This window comes from Staurois parvus, unplaced genomic scaffold, assembly GCF_062004578.1.
Source record: "Staurois parvus isolate SC_StPar_1 unplaced genomic scaffold, SC_StPar_1.0 ptg000154l, whole genome shotgun sequence".
Classification (NCBI taxonomy): domain Eukaryota; kingdom Metazoa; phylum Chordata; class Amphibia; order Anura; family Ranidae; genus Staurois; species Staurois parvus.
Window position 1 is genome coordinate 22,428,821 of NW_028317950.1, and position 16,054 is coordinate 22,444,874.

The 16,054-nt window shown below is 41.7% G+C and overlaps 1 protein-coding gene across 1 annotated transcript in view; it reads left to right on the forward strand.

Annotated features, from left to right (window-relative positions):
* The first annotated feature begins 5,403 nt into the window (after nucleotides 1-5,403).
* The window catches only part of FAM50A (family with sequence similarity 50 member A), a 39,504-nt gene continuing 28,853 nt past the window's right edge, over nucleotides 5,404-16,054 (forward strand). Inside the window, exons 1-5 of the mRNA XM_089675233.1 lie at nucleotides 5,404-5,622; nucleotides 11,730-11,814; nucleotides 12,747-12,846; nucleotides 12,930-13,063; nucleotides 15,767-15,843. Of these exons, the coding sequence (XP_089531359.1) occupies nucleotides 5,512-5,622; nucleotides 11,730-11,814; nucleotides 12,747-12,846; nucleotides 12,930-13,063; nucleotides 15,767-15,843 (507 nt within the window). The 5' untranslated portion in view covers nucleotides 5,404-5,511. The remainder of the gene's footprint in view (nucleotides 5,623-11,729; nucleotides 11,815-12,746; nucleotides 12,847-12,929; nucleotides 13,064-15,766; nucleotides 15,844-16,054) is intronic.

The window sequence follows — 16,054 nt, forward strand, 5'->3', positions numbered from 1 at the left end:
GTTTTTCAAAGACTGAATGACCTCACTAATAGAACTCCACACTGCTATTATTTTGAACATGCCCCTTTCAATTAGTGATCCAATTACACAGAATCAGCAGCATGCATGTCATGACTGTTGGGTCTGTTGGATTTCTATTACTCTACTACACCTGCTAATAAATTATTTGCCATGTAGAAATATCATTTCTACTAAAAACAGTGATTGATCAGGTTAGTGATGTCTGACTGCTATTATTTTGAACACAACTGTATATATATATACACACACGTGTGTATATATATATATATATATACACAATACTTTCTGGAAGCCCCTTTAGCACCAGTTACAGCCTCAAGTAATTTTGAGTATGATGCTGCAAGCTTGGCACACCTATTTATGGGCAATTTTTCCCATTCTTCTTTGCAGTACCTCTCACGCTCCATCAGGTTGGAAGGACAGCGTCTGTATGCAACCATTTTCAGATCTCTCCAGAGATGTTCAATTGGGTTCAAGTCTGGGCTCTGGCTGGGCCACTCCAGGACATTCACAGAGTTGGCCCGTAGCCACTCCTTCGTTATGTGGGCTGTGTGCTTAGGGTCGTTGTCCTGTTGCAAGATGAACTGTCACCCCAGTCTAAGGTCCGGAGCGCTCTGGAACAGGTTTTCATCAAGGATGTCTCTGTACATTGCTGTATTCATCTTTCCTTCGATCCTGACTAGTCTCCCAGTTCCTGCCACTGAAAAACATCCCCACAGCATGTTGCTGCCACCACCAGGCTTCACTGTAGGGATGGTATTGGCCAGGTGGTGAGCGGTGCCTGGTCTCCTCCAGACATGACGTTTGGCATTCAGGCCAAAGAGTTCAATGTTTGTTCATCAGACCAGAGAGTTTTGTTTCTCATGGTCTGAGAGTCCCTCAGGTGCCTTTTAGCAAATTCCAGGTGGGCTACAATTTGCATTTTACTGAGGAGTGGCTTCTGTCTGGCCACTCTACCATACAGGCCTGATTGGTGGAGTACCGCAGAGATGGTTGTTCTTCTGGAAGGTTCTCCTCTCTCCACTGAGAAATGCTGGAACTCTTTCAGAGTGACCATCTGGTGCTTGATTACCTCCCTGGCTAAGGCCCTTCTCCCTCGATTGCTCATTTTGGCTGGGCGGCCCACTTTAGGAACATTCCTGGTGGTTCCAAACTTCTTCCATTTAAAGATGATGGAGGCCACTGTGCTCATTGGGACCTTCAATGCTGCAGAAATGTTTCTGTTTGTAGAATGTTGAGGAAAAAAATTCATTTAACCCATTTTGGAATAAAGCTATATATATATATATTTATAAAATTACAATATCCTACATGACAGAGACCCAACGTTCTGACACTCTGCCTTACATTTCATTCCAGAATTCTTTGATAACCTCCAGATTTTATAATGCCATGCACACAGTCAAGACATCCAGTGGCTGAAGCATCGAAGCGACCCAAAAACATCAGTGAACCCCCACCATGGTTGACTGTAGGGACTGTATTCTTTTCTTTGAAGGCCTCATTGCTTTTTCTGAAAACAGCAGAATGATGGGCTTTACCAAAAGCTGTAATTGTGTTTCGTTTGTACACAGCACATCCTACCAAAAGAATTTTGTCTTCCTCAGGTAAGTTTTGGCAAACTCCAATCTGGCTTTTTTTATGTTTCTGTGTCAGCAGTACGGTCCTCCTGGGTCTCCTACCATAGCATCCACTTTAATTCCGATGGCCATGTATAGTGCGAGCTGACACAGTTGTACCTGAAGGTCAGCTTAAATTTGTCTGGAAGTTGATGGAGGTTCTTTAGCCACCATTCGAACAATCCTTTGTTGCAATCCTTCATTAATTTTTCGCTTTCTTTCACGTCCAGGGAGATTAGCTACAGTGCCATGGGCTGTAAACTTCTTGACGATGCTGTGCACAGTGGACACAGGAACATTAAGATCTCTGGAGATAGACTTGTAACTTTGAGATTGTTCATGCTTTTCCACAATTTTTGTTCTTATATCTTCAGACAATTCTTTGCTGCTCTTTCTCTTCTCCATATGGTACACAGAGACACACAACAGAAAGGTTGAGTCAAGTTTTTACCATTTTAACTGGTTGCCAGAGTGATTTCTATATTGTCATCACCTGTTAATTGACACAGGTGAGTTTGACCCCTTTCACACAAGCATTCCGTTTGTCCATCTTTCATCCATCCATTGATGGATGAAAAACGGACATCAATGTATCTCTATGGGCAAGCGGATGATCATCCTTGAGATCCGATTCCCATAACAGCATTTTTTTTAAATGAAAGAAAAACCTATTTTCTAACTGCAGCTTGTTCAATTAACCTATGGCGATAAAACCTGGAAGCTGATTGGTTTCTATGCAGAGTTGCACCAGATTTTGCACTTTCTATGTTTATTAAATACTCCCTGCTGTGTTTAGGAGATATTCAGTCTTGAAGTAGCCAGTGACGTCACCAGCAAGTGCACTCTGAATTGACGGCACACTTTGAGTGTGATGTGCCACAGCCGTGACTCCCATTCAAACAGCTAGAAGCACCGACAGCAGTGACAGCACATCATTGGAGGGCCTCCTTTTAAGGCAATTCAGTCATAATGTGCTAGTATGCGGAGCAAACTATCATGGCTGAAACCGCCCAGGGGCCCACATTTCTTCTTTTATCCCAAGAGTTTACTACTGCTTTGGTGGTGGCCTTCATGTTTCTCTCATCAGAGGCTTACTATAACCCTAGGTTCACATCTATGCGGGTGGTGCCGCTGTGGATCCGCACGAAAATCCATGCAGCCGCACCACCCGCACAGAGAATTGCGGACCCGCGGGCAGGTGCCATTAGTTCTAATGGCACGCCGCCCGCACTGGGAAACGCAACCGTACTGGGAACCGAGTTCCCGCGCGGGCTGCGTTTTCCAAAGAAGTGCAGGGACTTCTTTCCGCGTGTCACAGGCACGGGAGTCCATTCAGCCGCATAGGTGTGAACCGGGGGTCACTCTGGTTTAGTAAGGATACTCAGTGCTTCCAATAGTCTTCTAGCCATTAGCATCACAATTTTAACCGCTTCCGCGCCGCCCTATAGCAGAAATACTGCTACATGGTGACACGGGTGCCCAATATCACATATATGTAGGTGATTTTGCAGTTCCGGGTAGGAACCTGCACCACCATTTGCGGCCTCGGCTGTCAATCACTGGGTCCCAGCCAGTGACTGCCCGCCGGTACCCGGAGATCTCCGAAGATGTAAACAATACAGATCTCTCCCCTGTCAGCTTCTGCACACTGCTTTGTATGGCTCTGCATAGCAGTGTGCTTACAGTGAAACAGCACACAGTTAACCCTTTGATCGCCCACAAGTTAACCCCTTCCTGCCCAGTGCCATTAGTAAAGTGTCAATGCTTTTTATTAGCACTGATCACTGTATTGGTGTCACTGGGGATGTCAGTAACACCAAGTCAGTTCCCCCCCCAGTGTCAGAATGCCTGCCGCAGTCCCGTTGTAAGTTGCTGATCGCCATTACTAGTAAACTTAAAAAAAAAAAATTCCAGTATCTATATAGCCATTTGTAAATGCTATAACTTTTATGTAAACCAATTAACCATTTGCCGCCCGGCCTATAGCCGTTTGGCGGCCGCAAAAATGCATTACCTTTCCGGGGTGTATGCCATTTGGCGTCCTTCCGCACATGCGCAGTTCGCACGGTTGCAGAGACGCGCAGCGGCGCGATCCGTCACCGGCCGTATACCTCGGACGCGGCCGATGACAGATCTGAGTCCCTTCCCTGTTGCCGGTACCATGTGACCTGCTGTGACCAATCACAGCAGGTCACATGACAGTTGTATGCAATGGATTGCTTCATTCATGCCATCCATTGTATACTAGTGTCTAGCTGTGAATGGTCACAGCTAATCACATGCACATGTCATGTGATTAGCTGTGGACAAATCACAGCTAAGCACAAAAAAAAAAAAAAAAAAAACCTGAATGAATCGATTTCATTCAGGTAAATGCTTGCTTATAGCAAAGTAATTCTTTGCTATAAGCAAATTGTGTAAAAAGAAAAAAAAAATACTGATCACTTCCCCAAAGTAGTACAATGTTACTATGGTAACATTGTACTACTTTGGTCATAGTAAAATATGAAAAAGAATCCTTAACAAAAAAAAATGTAATAAATAAAAAATAATCAAAAAAATAAATAAATAAAACAATTTTTTTTTTTTCATACTGTCATCAGTCAGTGTCCCTGATCACCGCCATGCCAGTTATATGATGACGCTGTACTGCACTGCACTGGTGACAGTATGTAAAAAAAAAATAGTGAAAATAATTTTTTTAATTTTTTCATTTTCCGAAAAATTATGACAAAAAAATACTTAAAAAAACTCGCCATGCCTCTTATGAAGTACGTCGGACTGTCTACTTTACAAAAAGGGGTCATTTGGGGGAAATCTGTACTGTTCTGACATTCTTGGACCTCAAGAAATTAGATTGGCTGTCAGTACTTCAGGATTGATCAATTTTCAGATCTATACCATAGATTGTGAACTCTATAACTTTCCTACAAACTAAATAATACATCCTAATTTGGGTTATTTTTACCAAAGACATGTAGTAGAATACATCTTGGCACAAATTTATGAAGAACAATTATTTATTTGTAAACTTTTATAACAGAAACAAAGAAAAAGGTGTTTTTTCAAAATGTTTGGTCTTTTTTTGTTAATTTAGCAAAAAATAAAAACCCCAGCGATTATTAAATACCACCAAAAGAAAGCTCTAGTTGTGTGAAGAAAATGATAAAAATTTTAGTTTGGGTACAATGTTGTATGACCGCGCAATTATCATTCAAAGTGTGAGAGCGCTGAAACCTGAAAATGGCCTGGGCAGGAAGGGGGAAAATTGCCCGGTATTGAATTGGTTAATTTGCACGTATTGGGATTTTTTGTATAGCAAAGACATGTTGCAGAATACATTTTGGCCTAAATTTAAGACAAAATTTGTTTGTTAACATTTTTTACTGGATGTTTAATAGCAAAAAGTCAAAAATATTTTTTTTTTCAAAATTGGCAGTATTTTTTTTGTTTATAGTGCAAATAATAAAAAAAGCACGAGATCAAATACCACAAAAGGAAAGCTCTATTTGTGGGAAAAAAAGGATGTAAATTTCATTTGAGTGCAGCGTTGCATGACTGCGCAATTGTCAGTTAAAGTAACACAGCGTCATACTGCAAACAATGGCCTGGTCATGAAAGGGGGTAAATCCTCTGGAGGGCAATAACAAGAAAGATGTGGTTACTATGAGTGACACTTCCTGTTCTATATGTATACACAGATCTCCCAGTAACGTCAGACTTCCGGCTCCCAGAAGGCTTCGCTCCCGGAAGTTCGTAGGGGCCCAATCAGCATTCGGAGAGGGCACAGGCTCGCGGGTTCACGTGACCAGGCTGTGTTGTCCCAGCTGAGAGTTCGGGCTGTGTGTGGAGTGCATCGTTCCCGGTAGACATGGCGCAGTACAAGGGGGCGGCCAGCGAGGCCGGGAGAGCCATGCAGCTGATGAAGAAGAGAGAGAAGCAGAGGGAGCAGCTGGAACAGATGAAGCAAAAGATCGCTGAGGTGACCCGTCCTAGCATACGGCGCCACTGTATAGGGTTCCACACAGCACTTAACACCTCTGGATTACATAGCTGGGGTGACCTCAGTATAGAATGCCACCCAGTACATCATATCACTGCGATATACAGGACATCAGACACCATGCAGCACCACAGTATATGGTTCCACATACTACCATACACCACATGTGTGCTGCATTGTACATCACTTAACCACTTACCTACCGGACACATTTACCCCCTTCCTGCCAGGCCAATTTGTCGCACTTTGGATGACCATTGCACAGTCATGCAACACTGTACCCAGCTGACATCATTTTTTTCACACAAATAGATCTTTCTTTTGGTGCTATTTAACCACTTGCCTAGCAGGCATTGATATGTCCTTCCTGCCCAGGCCAATTTTCAGCTTTCAGTGCTGTCGCACTTTGAATGACAATTGCTCGGTCATGCAACACTGTACCCATATGACATTTTTATCATTTTTTTCACACAAATAGAGCTTTCTTTTACTGGTATTTAATCGCCGCTGGGTGTTTTATTTTTTGCACTGTACACAAAAAAAGAGCAAACGTTTTGAAATAAAAAGTTTTTCTTTGTTTCTATTTAAAAATTTTGCAAACAGGTAATTTTTATCCTTTACTGATGTGCGTTGATGAGGCTGCACTAATAGGCAGCACTGATGGGAACTGATGAGTTAACACTGATAGGCGGCACTGATAGGCAGCGCTGCTGATCTGGCACTGATGATGCACAATATGCAGCAATGATGGGCACTGATAGGCAGCACTGATGAGGTGGCACTGATAGGCGGCAATGATAGGCAGCTCTGATGAGGCACTGATATGCAGCAATGATGGGCACTGATAGGCGCCAATGATAGGCAGCTCTGATGAGGCACTGATATGCGGCACTGATAGGCAGCACTGATGAGGTGGCAATGATAGGCAGCTCTGATGAGGCACTGATATGCAGCAATGATGGGCACTGATAGGCGCCAATGATAGGCAGCTCTGATGAGGCACTGATATGCAGCAATGATGGGCACTGATAGGCGGCACTGACTGGAGGAATTGCTGGGCAGCACTGCTGGGTGGCACTGTTGAGCACTGATCAACAGTGCCCTGATGATCGGTGCCGAACCGTCCTCTGACAATTGCCGGTGATCGGCAGTACTTTCCTCATTCTGTGACAGCATTTACCGGTGATCTGCTGTGTCATTGGACATGACTGATCACGTGGTAAAAGGTCGCTGTGACTGGCCTTTTACTACATCACGTGATCAGCTGTGTCCATAGGACACAGCAGTCACGGAGATCGCCAGGTGCGGGAGGGTGCAGGAGGGGTGGATGTCATATGACGCCCTGCCAGAACTGGCCGACCAGGGCGAAGCCGTCATGTGGCTATCTGCGGTCGGCAAGTAGTTAGTCACCACTGGTGTTTTTATTCTGCACTATAAACGAAAAAACAGAGTGAAAATAAAATATTTTCTTTGTTTCTGTTATACATTTTTGCAAACAGGTACCTTTTCTCCTTTGTTAATGTACATTGAAGAGGCTGCACTGATAGGTGGCACTGGTGGCATTTTTGGGCACAGATTGGCAGCACTGATACTCGGGGCACTGATAATCAGTGCAGATGTCTCCTTTGACAGTTGCTGGTTACTGACAGTACCAAAAGTACTGCCAATAACTAGCAAGTGTATTTACATAGTGATCAGCTGTGATTGGCCTTTTGCCATGTCGTGTAATCAGCTGCGTCTAAAGGACACAGTGATCACACACACGGCTAGGGGCGCGTTCTAGGAGGATGTCATATGATGCCCTCCCAGAACTGGATAACCGTGCTGTAGCTGTCATTCTGCTATAGCGCGGTGAGGAAGTGGATAAAGTGGAACTCCAGCTTACATCTAGTCTTAAAACTGTCCCCTACCTCCTCCTAACTCCTGTGTAAGAAAGATCTGTATACTTACCTATTTTTAGTCTGGTCTGGTCTTGTGATCCGGCTGTCTCCTGTCAGCCATTGGCGGTTGCAATGGAGAGGAAGCAGCACCAGCAATGGTTTGGGCATTGAACAGGGGACATCACAGCTCCAGGCTTTACCAGCTGTTTTCGGAGTGTTTTCTCTGCTCTCCCCTGCAGCCAAGATCACATGACCAGAGCAGAGCAGCTCCAAATTAACTAAGTATATACATTTTTCTTAAACAGGTAAGGTATTGGGGAGGGGGCAGTTTTAAGGCTAGTTAGGTGTAAGCTGTAATTCGCCTCTCTCTGGTGACATGACTTTTTACAGCACTACAGTATAGGGTTCTCCACTATGCCAAGCGACCCGTGTGCTGCACTGTGCATTACTGCATTACACAGGTGCAGTATGAAGCATAGGATCTGCTAGGTGATCAGTGACATACAGTGCTAAGGTATAGGATTGTGCATTATACCTCATCAATGTATTACACAGATGAAGCAGTGACAATGACAATACATGATCCTGCACTGTCCATACTCTGTTCTGTCCTTACAAACATCCTGCAGACACTGCTCTTCTGAGTGTCCCCACTTCACACATGGATAGATTGCTGCACTCTATATACCACTGTTTTCATTACACACCGCCTTATCCTGCAGCCAAAGGATGGTGATCACTGAGCTACTAATAACATTATACAGTGCTGCATGATTTACACCACCAACTGTTCACAACTCCAGTGTGCAGCATACCCGGCCCTACAATGCTGTGCACTGAGATGTGTCATGGCATATTATCGCAGCAGTGTGTAAGGAATGTGGCACTCTATGTATATATAATTGGGGGCCAGGGTTGTATCAGAGGGTATCAAGGTACAGTGTAACAGAGATCAGTGTGCAATATAACAGTGACCTGTGTGCGTATATATAGTGTCATAGTACAGTGTAAGAGATCTGTATATAATGAGGTGCCCAGGTACAGTGTAAAAGATATCCATGCACAATGGTGTGTCACGGTATAGTGCTGCAGAGATCCCCAAATAATGGGGTGGTAGAGTGTAAACATTATCTGTGTACAATGGTCTGTCATGCTATAGTGTAACAGAGATCTATGTGTAACGGGGTGTCGTGATGCAGTGTACCAGATCCATGTACAATGATGTGTCATGGTAAAGTACAATAGACTATACCATAGCTACAATGCACAATCCCAGTGCACATGTTCCTGTGTTAGAGATGGCTGTATATGTAAGAAGGTACTGCAGCGACCATCGGCTGGTACCAAGAACAGTCAGAGGAGAAGAATGTCACCAGCACGCAGGGAATCACCAATGTGGGCCCATAGCTTTATTCAGCACATTATGGATCACCAATGTGGGCCCAAAGCTTTATTCAGCGACCACATTGTTACAGCAAGAGCAACATTTTGGAGCTTGGCAGGACCCCTTCATCAGGCATGTGATGATGAGGCTGTGAAATGTTGCTCTTGCTGTAACAATGTGATAGCTGAATAAAGCTTTGGATCCACACTGGAGAGCCACGGTGTGCTGGGGACATTCTTATACCATGACACCCTTTTACATATGGATCTCTATTACATTATACTATGACACCCCATATACACATGTATCTAATACACTTAGCCATAGCAACCCATTATATGTGGATCTTTATTTGACTGTACCATAACACCTAACAGAGCTCTGTATATAATAGCGTGCCATAGTACAATGTAATAGATATCCATGGATAGTGAAGTGTTGTGGCACAGTGTACTAGAGATTCACATAAAATGGGGTGTCATGATTCAGTGCAATAGATATCTGCATATAATGGGGTGCCATGGTACACTGTGACAGTGGGGTGTCATAGCACAGTGTAACAGATTCATGCACAGTGGTGTGTTGTAGAACTGTGTAAAAGAGATCCTTATGTAATGGGGTGTCACGGAACAATGTAATAGATACTGTAAAAAGATGTCCTCCTGCGCTCCACAGAGTAACTACACAAAGCCAGCTGCTATCATCGAAACCCTATACCACGAGACAAAATTATATTTAAAAATGGATGAAGCGCTCAGCAATGAGGGTACTAAACATTTTAATACTGAATAAATAGAATTGCAAAAATATAACTTTATAAAAGTGACTAGTGCTCAAATGAATAAAATCGTGTTCAAACCAAGCAAACTATCAGTCTGCCACCCAGTGGCTAAAACTGGTGACAAGTGTACACACTATGTGTATAGAAAGTGACACATGCTTTATAAACTATATAAATAATTATATATACATACCATAAATAAATTAATATTCGTGAATTCATACACAGTGAACAATCACTGAACAAAGTGACAAGTGTTAGGGTAAACAATCAATTTATCAGTCCAAAATAAAGTGCAAAAATTTGTGCTAACACACTCTTTAAAGTTTATTTATGTTGGACTGATAAATTGATTGTTTACCCTAACACTTGTCACTTTGTTCAGTGATTGTTCACTGTGTATGAATTCACGAATATTAATTTATTTATGGTATGTATATATAATTATTTATATAGTTTATAAAGCACCTGTCACTTTCTATACACATAGTGTGTACACTTGTCACCAGTGTTAGCCACTGGGTGGCAGACTGATAGTTTGCTTGGTTTGAACACGATTTTATTCATTTGAGCACTAGTCACTTTTAGAAAAAGTTCTATTTTTGCAATTCTATTTATTCAGTATTAACATGTTTAGTACCCTCATTGCTGAGCGCTTCATCCATTTTTAGATAATGTAATAGATACTGGTTCATAATTAGGTGTCATGGTACAGATGGGATGTGCAATTTATATCGCCCATTGCCTGAGACATGCAGTTCTGGGCACCAGGCAGGAGGTTTCTTTTTCCATTTTTTGTTAAATTTAGTCCTGCTGCGTGCAAGCAGCAAAGCATATATGCGGTCTTACGGAAGTGGGTCTTTATCTGTTGGGCCATATATATTTCTCGTTGTATTGGGAGCACGGGAGCCCCGGGTCTTGTAGTAACAATGTGGACCTGCTTCTGGGTCACCTGATTGCTATGATAGCCTCTGGTTGGCTATCACAGGGATCAGTCACTGTGAGCCCACCCCTGTGTTTACTTCATCTTCTGAATGAAGGGAAAGATATATTGTGTCTTTCTCTTCTTGCAGGAGAGGAAGATATAAACAAACAAAAGTGTGCAAGAAAAAAAATAAACAAAAATTAACAAAATCAAGGTTTGCCAGGGTTAGTATTAGGGTTAAGGTAATGGTCAAAGGTTAGGTATAGGTCAGTATACTTTGGGTAGATTAAAAAAAAAGCATTTTTTAAATTATCAGTGTTAATGTGTTTTAGGCAGGATAAAAAAAAATGCAAAATGCGCACTATTGTTTTTAGGCCCTACTGTGGGTACAAACACATATGTGGTATTGCTGCAATCATCAGGAGCAGGACAATTTATTTTGAGGAGTTGTTTTTGGTTTTTTTGGTGGTAAATTATAGTAATAGCAAGAAATATACCGCTAAAAATTATTTTTGGGCCAGTTTTCCTTTGATAATAAAAATTAAAATTGAGTTATCCATTACCATTTACCACCAAAAGAAACCCCAATTTGTCCTAAAAAAAACAAGGTATAATCCACCTGGATACACAAAGTAGTTGCGCTGATATGTACAGTTTTACGAACACATGTCAAAGTTGCAAAATTGTGCTTTGGTATTAATATTTGTTTTACCCTCAATCACTTTTTTTTTTTTTTAAATCAGGACAAGCAGATTGTTATGAAGGACACATAGATCAGGACCCTGATTTAGTCTCTTGGATAAGTAGTTTTAAAAATAATTTCCACACCCCTGTATCTTACGGTGTAATAGATATCATCTGCTATGGTATAACGTAACACAGATCTCCATAGATTGGCAAGCTGTGACACAATATGACAGAGATCTGTATATAATTTCGTTGCATAGCGCAGTGTAACAATGATTGGTATATAATGGGGTGCTGTGCTACCCTGCAACAGAGATGCGTATATTAGGGGTAAAGTGCCTTTGTATAGATGGCAGGTAGAGTGACTTTGCTGATCTGGCCATATCACAGCTGGATTGGCTTCATTTTAATTCTCGGTTTCTGTTACAGGAGAATGTGGTTAAAGCAAACATTAACAAGAAATTCTCGGCACATTATGATGCTGTGGAGGCTGAGCTGAAATCCAGCACTGTGGGTGAGTTTAAATCATGGTCATATCCTTTGTTGGACCTCGAGCTTCTCTTAGGCTGCTTTCGCACTGCTCCGCTGAAAAAATACATGTGTTTTTGTTGTGGTTTTTACTTTTTTTTTTTTTTGCGCTGCATTTTTCCCTACTTGACAAAGCACTTCCCCCAGGTGCATTGCGTTTTCCATTCGTTTCAATGGAGGGATGCATTTTTGGTGCTTTTTTTTTTTTTTTCTGTTTTTTTACTGAACAAACATGCAGAGGAATGGAACAGATCAGTGTGAAGAGCACCATAGGATTTAAAAGGATGCACTTTTTTTCTGCTTTTTTTACCTGAAGAATGCACCAAAAGTGGATTGGTGTAAAAGCAGCCTTACTAAAGTGTTGTGTCGCTGAGATAGCCATTCTGTCAGCTGAGCTCGTATTTCTAGAGCCACAACCCATTGGTGTGTGCCTCAGGTCTCATTCCTTGTGATGCCACTAGTTCCTATTGAACTGAGGGGCTGCTTATTGCTACAAGCCATAGGTCACTTTCCCTGGTTGTATGTGACAGGTGCCCTGTAGTGCTCTATTGTTTAATTAACTGAATATAATTGATCCATAAATATTGATGTAAATTAATAGTATATAAAGTACTGCATACATTGTTGGTGGTAATGAAATAAATGTAATAGATAAATATAAGCAATTATTACTTTTTGCTACTTTTTTCTCATATACAGATTTTTCTCTTTTTCAGTGGTTCAGACATCCTCTGTTGTATGGTGAGGAGTAGCCACTAACAGCAGCTAAAATTTGAAGATGTACGCATCTGCCAGGCAGTTTGAGGCATAGCTTAAAAAGCAGGGTTGCTCTGAAAATTGTAAAAGGGTTTTATTACATGGTCAGTATAAAAATTCTGCTCTGCAGTGTTCTTTAAATACTTTGTAACTCCCTCCCAGGTCTGGTGACTCTAAATGATATGAAGGCCAAGCAGGAGGCTCTTGTGAAGGAAAGGGAGAAGCAGCTTGCTAAGAAGGAGCAGTTTAAAGATCTGCAGCTGTGAGTAGAGTTTGAATCTACCAGTGAGTGTATAGTGCTGGCTCCCAGCTTCAGAGTGTGATTTTTCTGTCCCATGTACACAGGAAGTTGGAGAAACAGAGGGAGAAAGAGCGGAAGAAAGAGGAGAAGAGGAAGATCGCCAGCTTGTCCTTTACCCTTGGTGATGATGAGGATGAAGAGGATGACGAGGAAGAGGAACAAGAAATAGAACAGGAAGGTGAGGTCTGGTTTTGCTGCGCTGCTACATGAGGATCATATACAGTACAGATCATTGTTCAGGCTGGATGTTTACTGGATCAGTTGAATCTGGCCATTTCCTAAACAGCCTTTAAAGTCCATATAGGTAGATTAAACCGCTATTCAGAAGATGCATGGATTGTATACCTCAACCATGTATATCATGGTCCCACTTAAAGCTTTGAAAAGTCAGTTGGTTGCCCTTTTATTGTAGACTTCAAGTATTAAAAAAAAGGCAAAACTTTTTCTTTTCTTTTCCCTTTTTTATACAGTTGGAGTGATTTGGGGGGGGTTAGAAATATTTCCCTATGGGGAGAGTCACACTCTCTAATTGTCTGATCACCAGTGTCACTGGGAATAAAAAGTGAGGGCAACTCCAAAATCTTAGTGTCACTGAACAATATTCCTATTTTTCCAAACATAATCCATACACATCAACCATTTAATGGTCTTGTGATCTCTTTTTTTATGAAATTATTCTTACTGGTTTTTCTGCCTACCTGTAACATCCTCTGTGAGTTCTGCAACCAGAACTGGAGCAGTACACGTTAAGTTGCAGTCACTATGCACACTACAAATCCCCTAGTCCTTGTTGGGAGCAAGCAAGAGAGGGTGTCTAGGTTCCTACATGCAGTGGGGCCATGGAGAATGAATGTAGCCATCCTCTATCAGGAAGTCAGATCACAGGAGAAAAAAAGGGAATTTGGAGGAGGCTGAGAGCAATAGAAGGTCCTTTTTGTTTTTTTTTTTACGTTAAAATAGTTAAACAAAAACCTTTGCTTAGGAATTTAGAATCAAATAAAAAGAGTAGCTGACACAATCAATAGGCAAGCAGAATAATCAGTGAAGCACTTTAGCATAAAAATGACAATAAAAGAAATAGCAATAACCAATCCCCCACGAAGGTGGAATAATTATGTGCCAATAACACACATATGAGTGCAAAAGTCTATATAGGAGTCCACATACCCTGGAAAAGCTGATCTTAGTAAACCGGAGACCAAAGAATAGAAAGATTATAGATAGATAGTGCCGCGCTCCTATATATTAATGTGCATAACTCTTATTTCTGAAGGTGCTTTTAGATGATAATCCAAAATAATACATATATAAACTACAATATAGATAGCAATTATGAATTGTTGATGAATCACTATACCTAGTGACTTAAACAGTTATTATGAATTTCAAAGAAGCCTTCATGCAGGTGACTAATGACTATCAGTCCTAAAGTTATTGTGACTTGAGAGGTACAATTAAATACAGATCCATACAATCTAAATTAGTGCACCTCTGTTCTACTGTGATCACTCTATTCACATTGTGCAAAAACATATAAAAATATATAAAATTGTGCACGTGCATAAAATAAGTATATATAAAGTCTTTCAAAGTAAAGTGTGCAGGTGAATTCCTTGTTTCCTCTCGCCGAGTGCTTAATGGTCTCCCTATGTGCTCACCTCTATATTTGCCTGAATAAATCCAGGCAAATACGCTTTTTATCCTTCCAGGATAGATGGGATGGGATGATACTCTTGTACTAGTTGTCCCAGAAGATAGATGTAGATTTAAATGGGTTCTCCTGTTCTCTCCTTTATCCCCTTGTCCAGCTGCTCATGGATGGATATCCTGACCAGCTCTCTGAGGATCTCCCAGATCCCCTGCTGGGGTTGTCTCCTTCTCCAATCCTCCTTATACCAGTTCGGGGGGTGTTGGTCAATTGAAAAAGGGAAGAAAACAGACCATGGTGCCTTATCTTTGTGCATAAAGGAGATTTATTGCTGCCAATTAAGGTGTTGCACAATGGTATACAGCTCTTTTGTAATCCAGGTCCGCATAGATGACAATCTACAGAAATACTCTGCCTCTGCCCCTGCAGTGCTGTCTGCCTCCGTCTGTACTATGATCACCGAGCCTCTCCAATGCAACGTCGTGACGTCAGAGCCCCTCCCCTACGCGCTGCGTCACAGGGTCACGTGACTTCATCACTTTACATTACCCACTGAACACCTCATCTCATAATAGCTCACAAGTATTCACCATTTATAAAGAATAGAAAGAGTCTGTCAGTCCATAAGTGAATAAATTGAAATACCTTTTAAATTACTACACTATGAGTGGTTACTGTTTCCTTCTGCGGTGTTTACTGTGTGGAGAGTCACTTGCCATCCAAGATCCTGTTCTTTAGAAGATAGCTTTTTATACCATTTGGATCATTTTGAAGCCTTATTTGGAAGTCTATGGTACATCTGTCGGGCCTGATAACTGCGTTATTTGATCAATCCTCTGGGTTGTCAAATCTTCCAGTAAGAGGCTGAGTAATTGAGTGGAAGGTGACAGACTCTTTTTCTATTTGGTCTCCGGTTCACTAAGCCCCAGCATTTTCTGATTATGTGGACTCCTATGTAGACTTTTACACTCGTGTGTGTTATTGGCACATAATTATTCCACCTTGGTGGGGGATTGGTTGTTTTTTTTATCGTAATTTTTATGCTAAAGCGCGACACTGATTATTTTGTTTGTTAATTTTTTAAGTTTAAGAATATATCATTTTATAGATTTTTTTTTTTTTTCCTGTTTAAACCAGAGTTTAGTGTCACTGAAAGTTGCCACCAGAACAGGAATAGCGGGGAAATGCTCCAATGGGGGAACTTGTTTCTGTAATAACCATCCTTTGTTGTAGAGCTGCCAAAAAAAAAGAAGAAATTGGGGAAGAATCCAGATGTGGACACCAGTTTCCTGCCAGACAGAGACCGAGAGGTATGGTGACTTAAATTCCAGGCTCCCCCCAGTATTTGTAGCTACTGACATTTAATATAAGAACACAGCTCCAGGGGTCCAGTGCTGTTGTCACCAGGGCTAGTTATTCACTAGCCTCTGGCTCCAGGTGGCAACATTGCAAGTAAGGGAAACCAGAAGTGGAGCCTTGCAGCTTCACAGCCTGTTTCCTACTGCGCCTTGGGATGTGTCC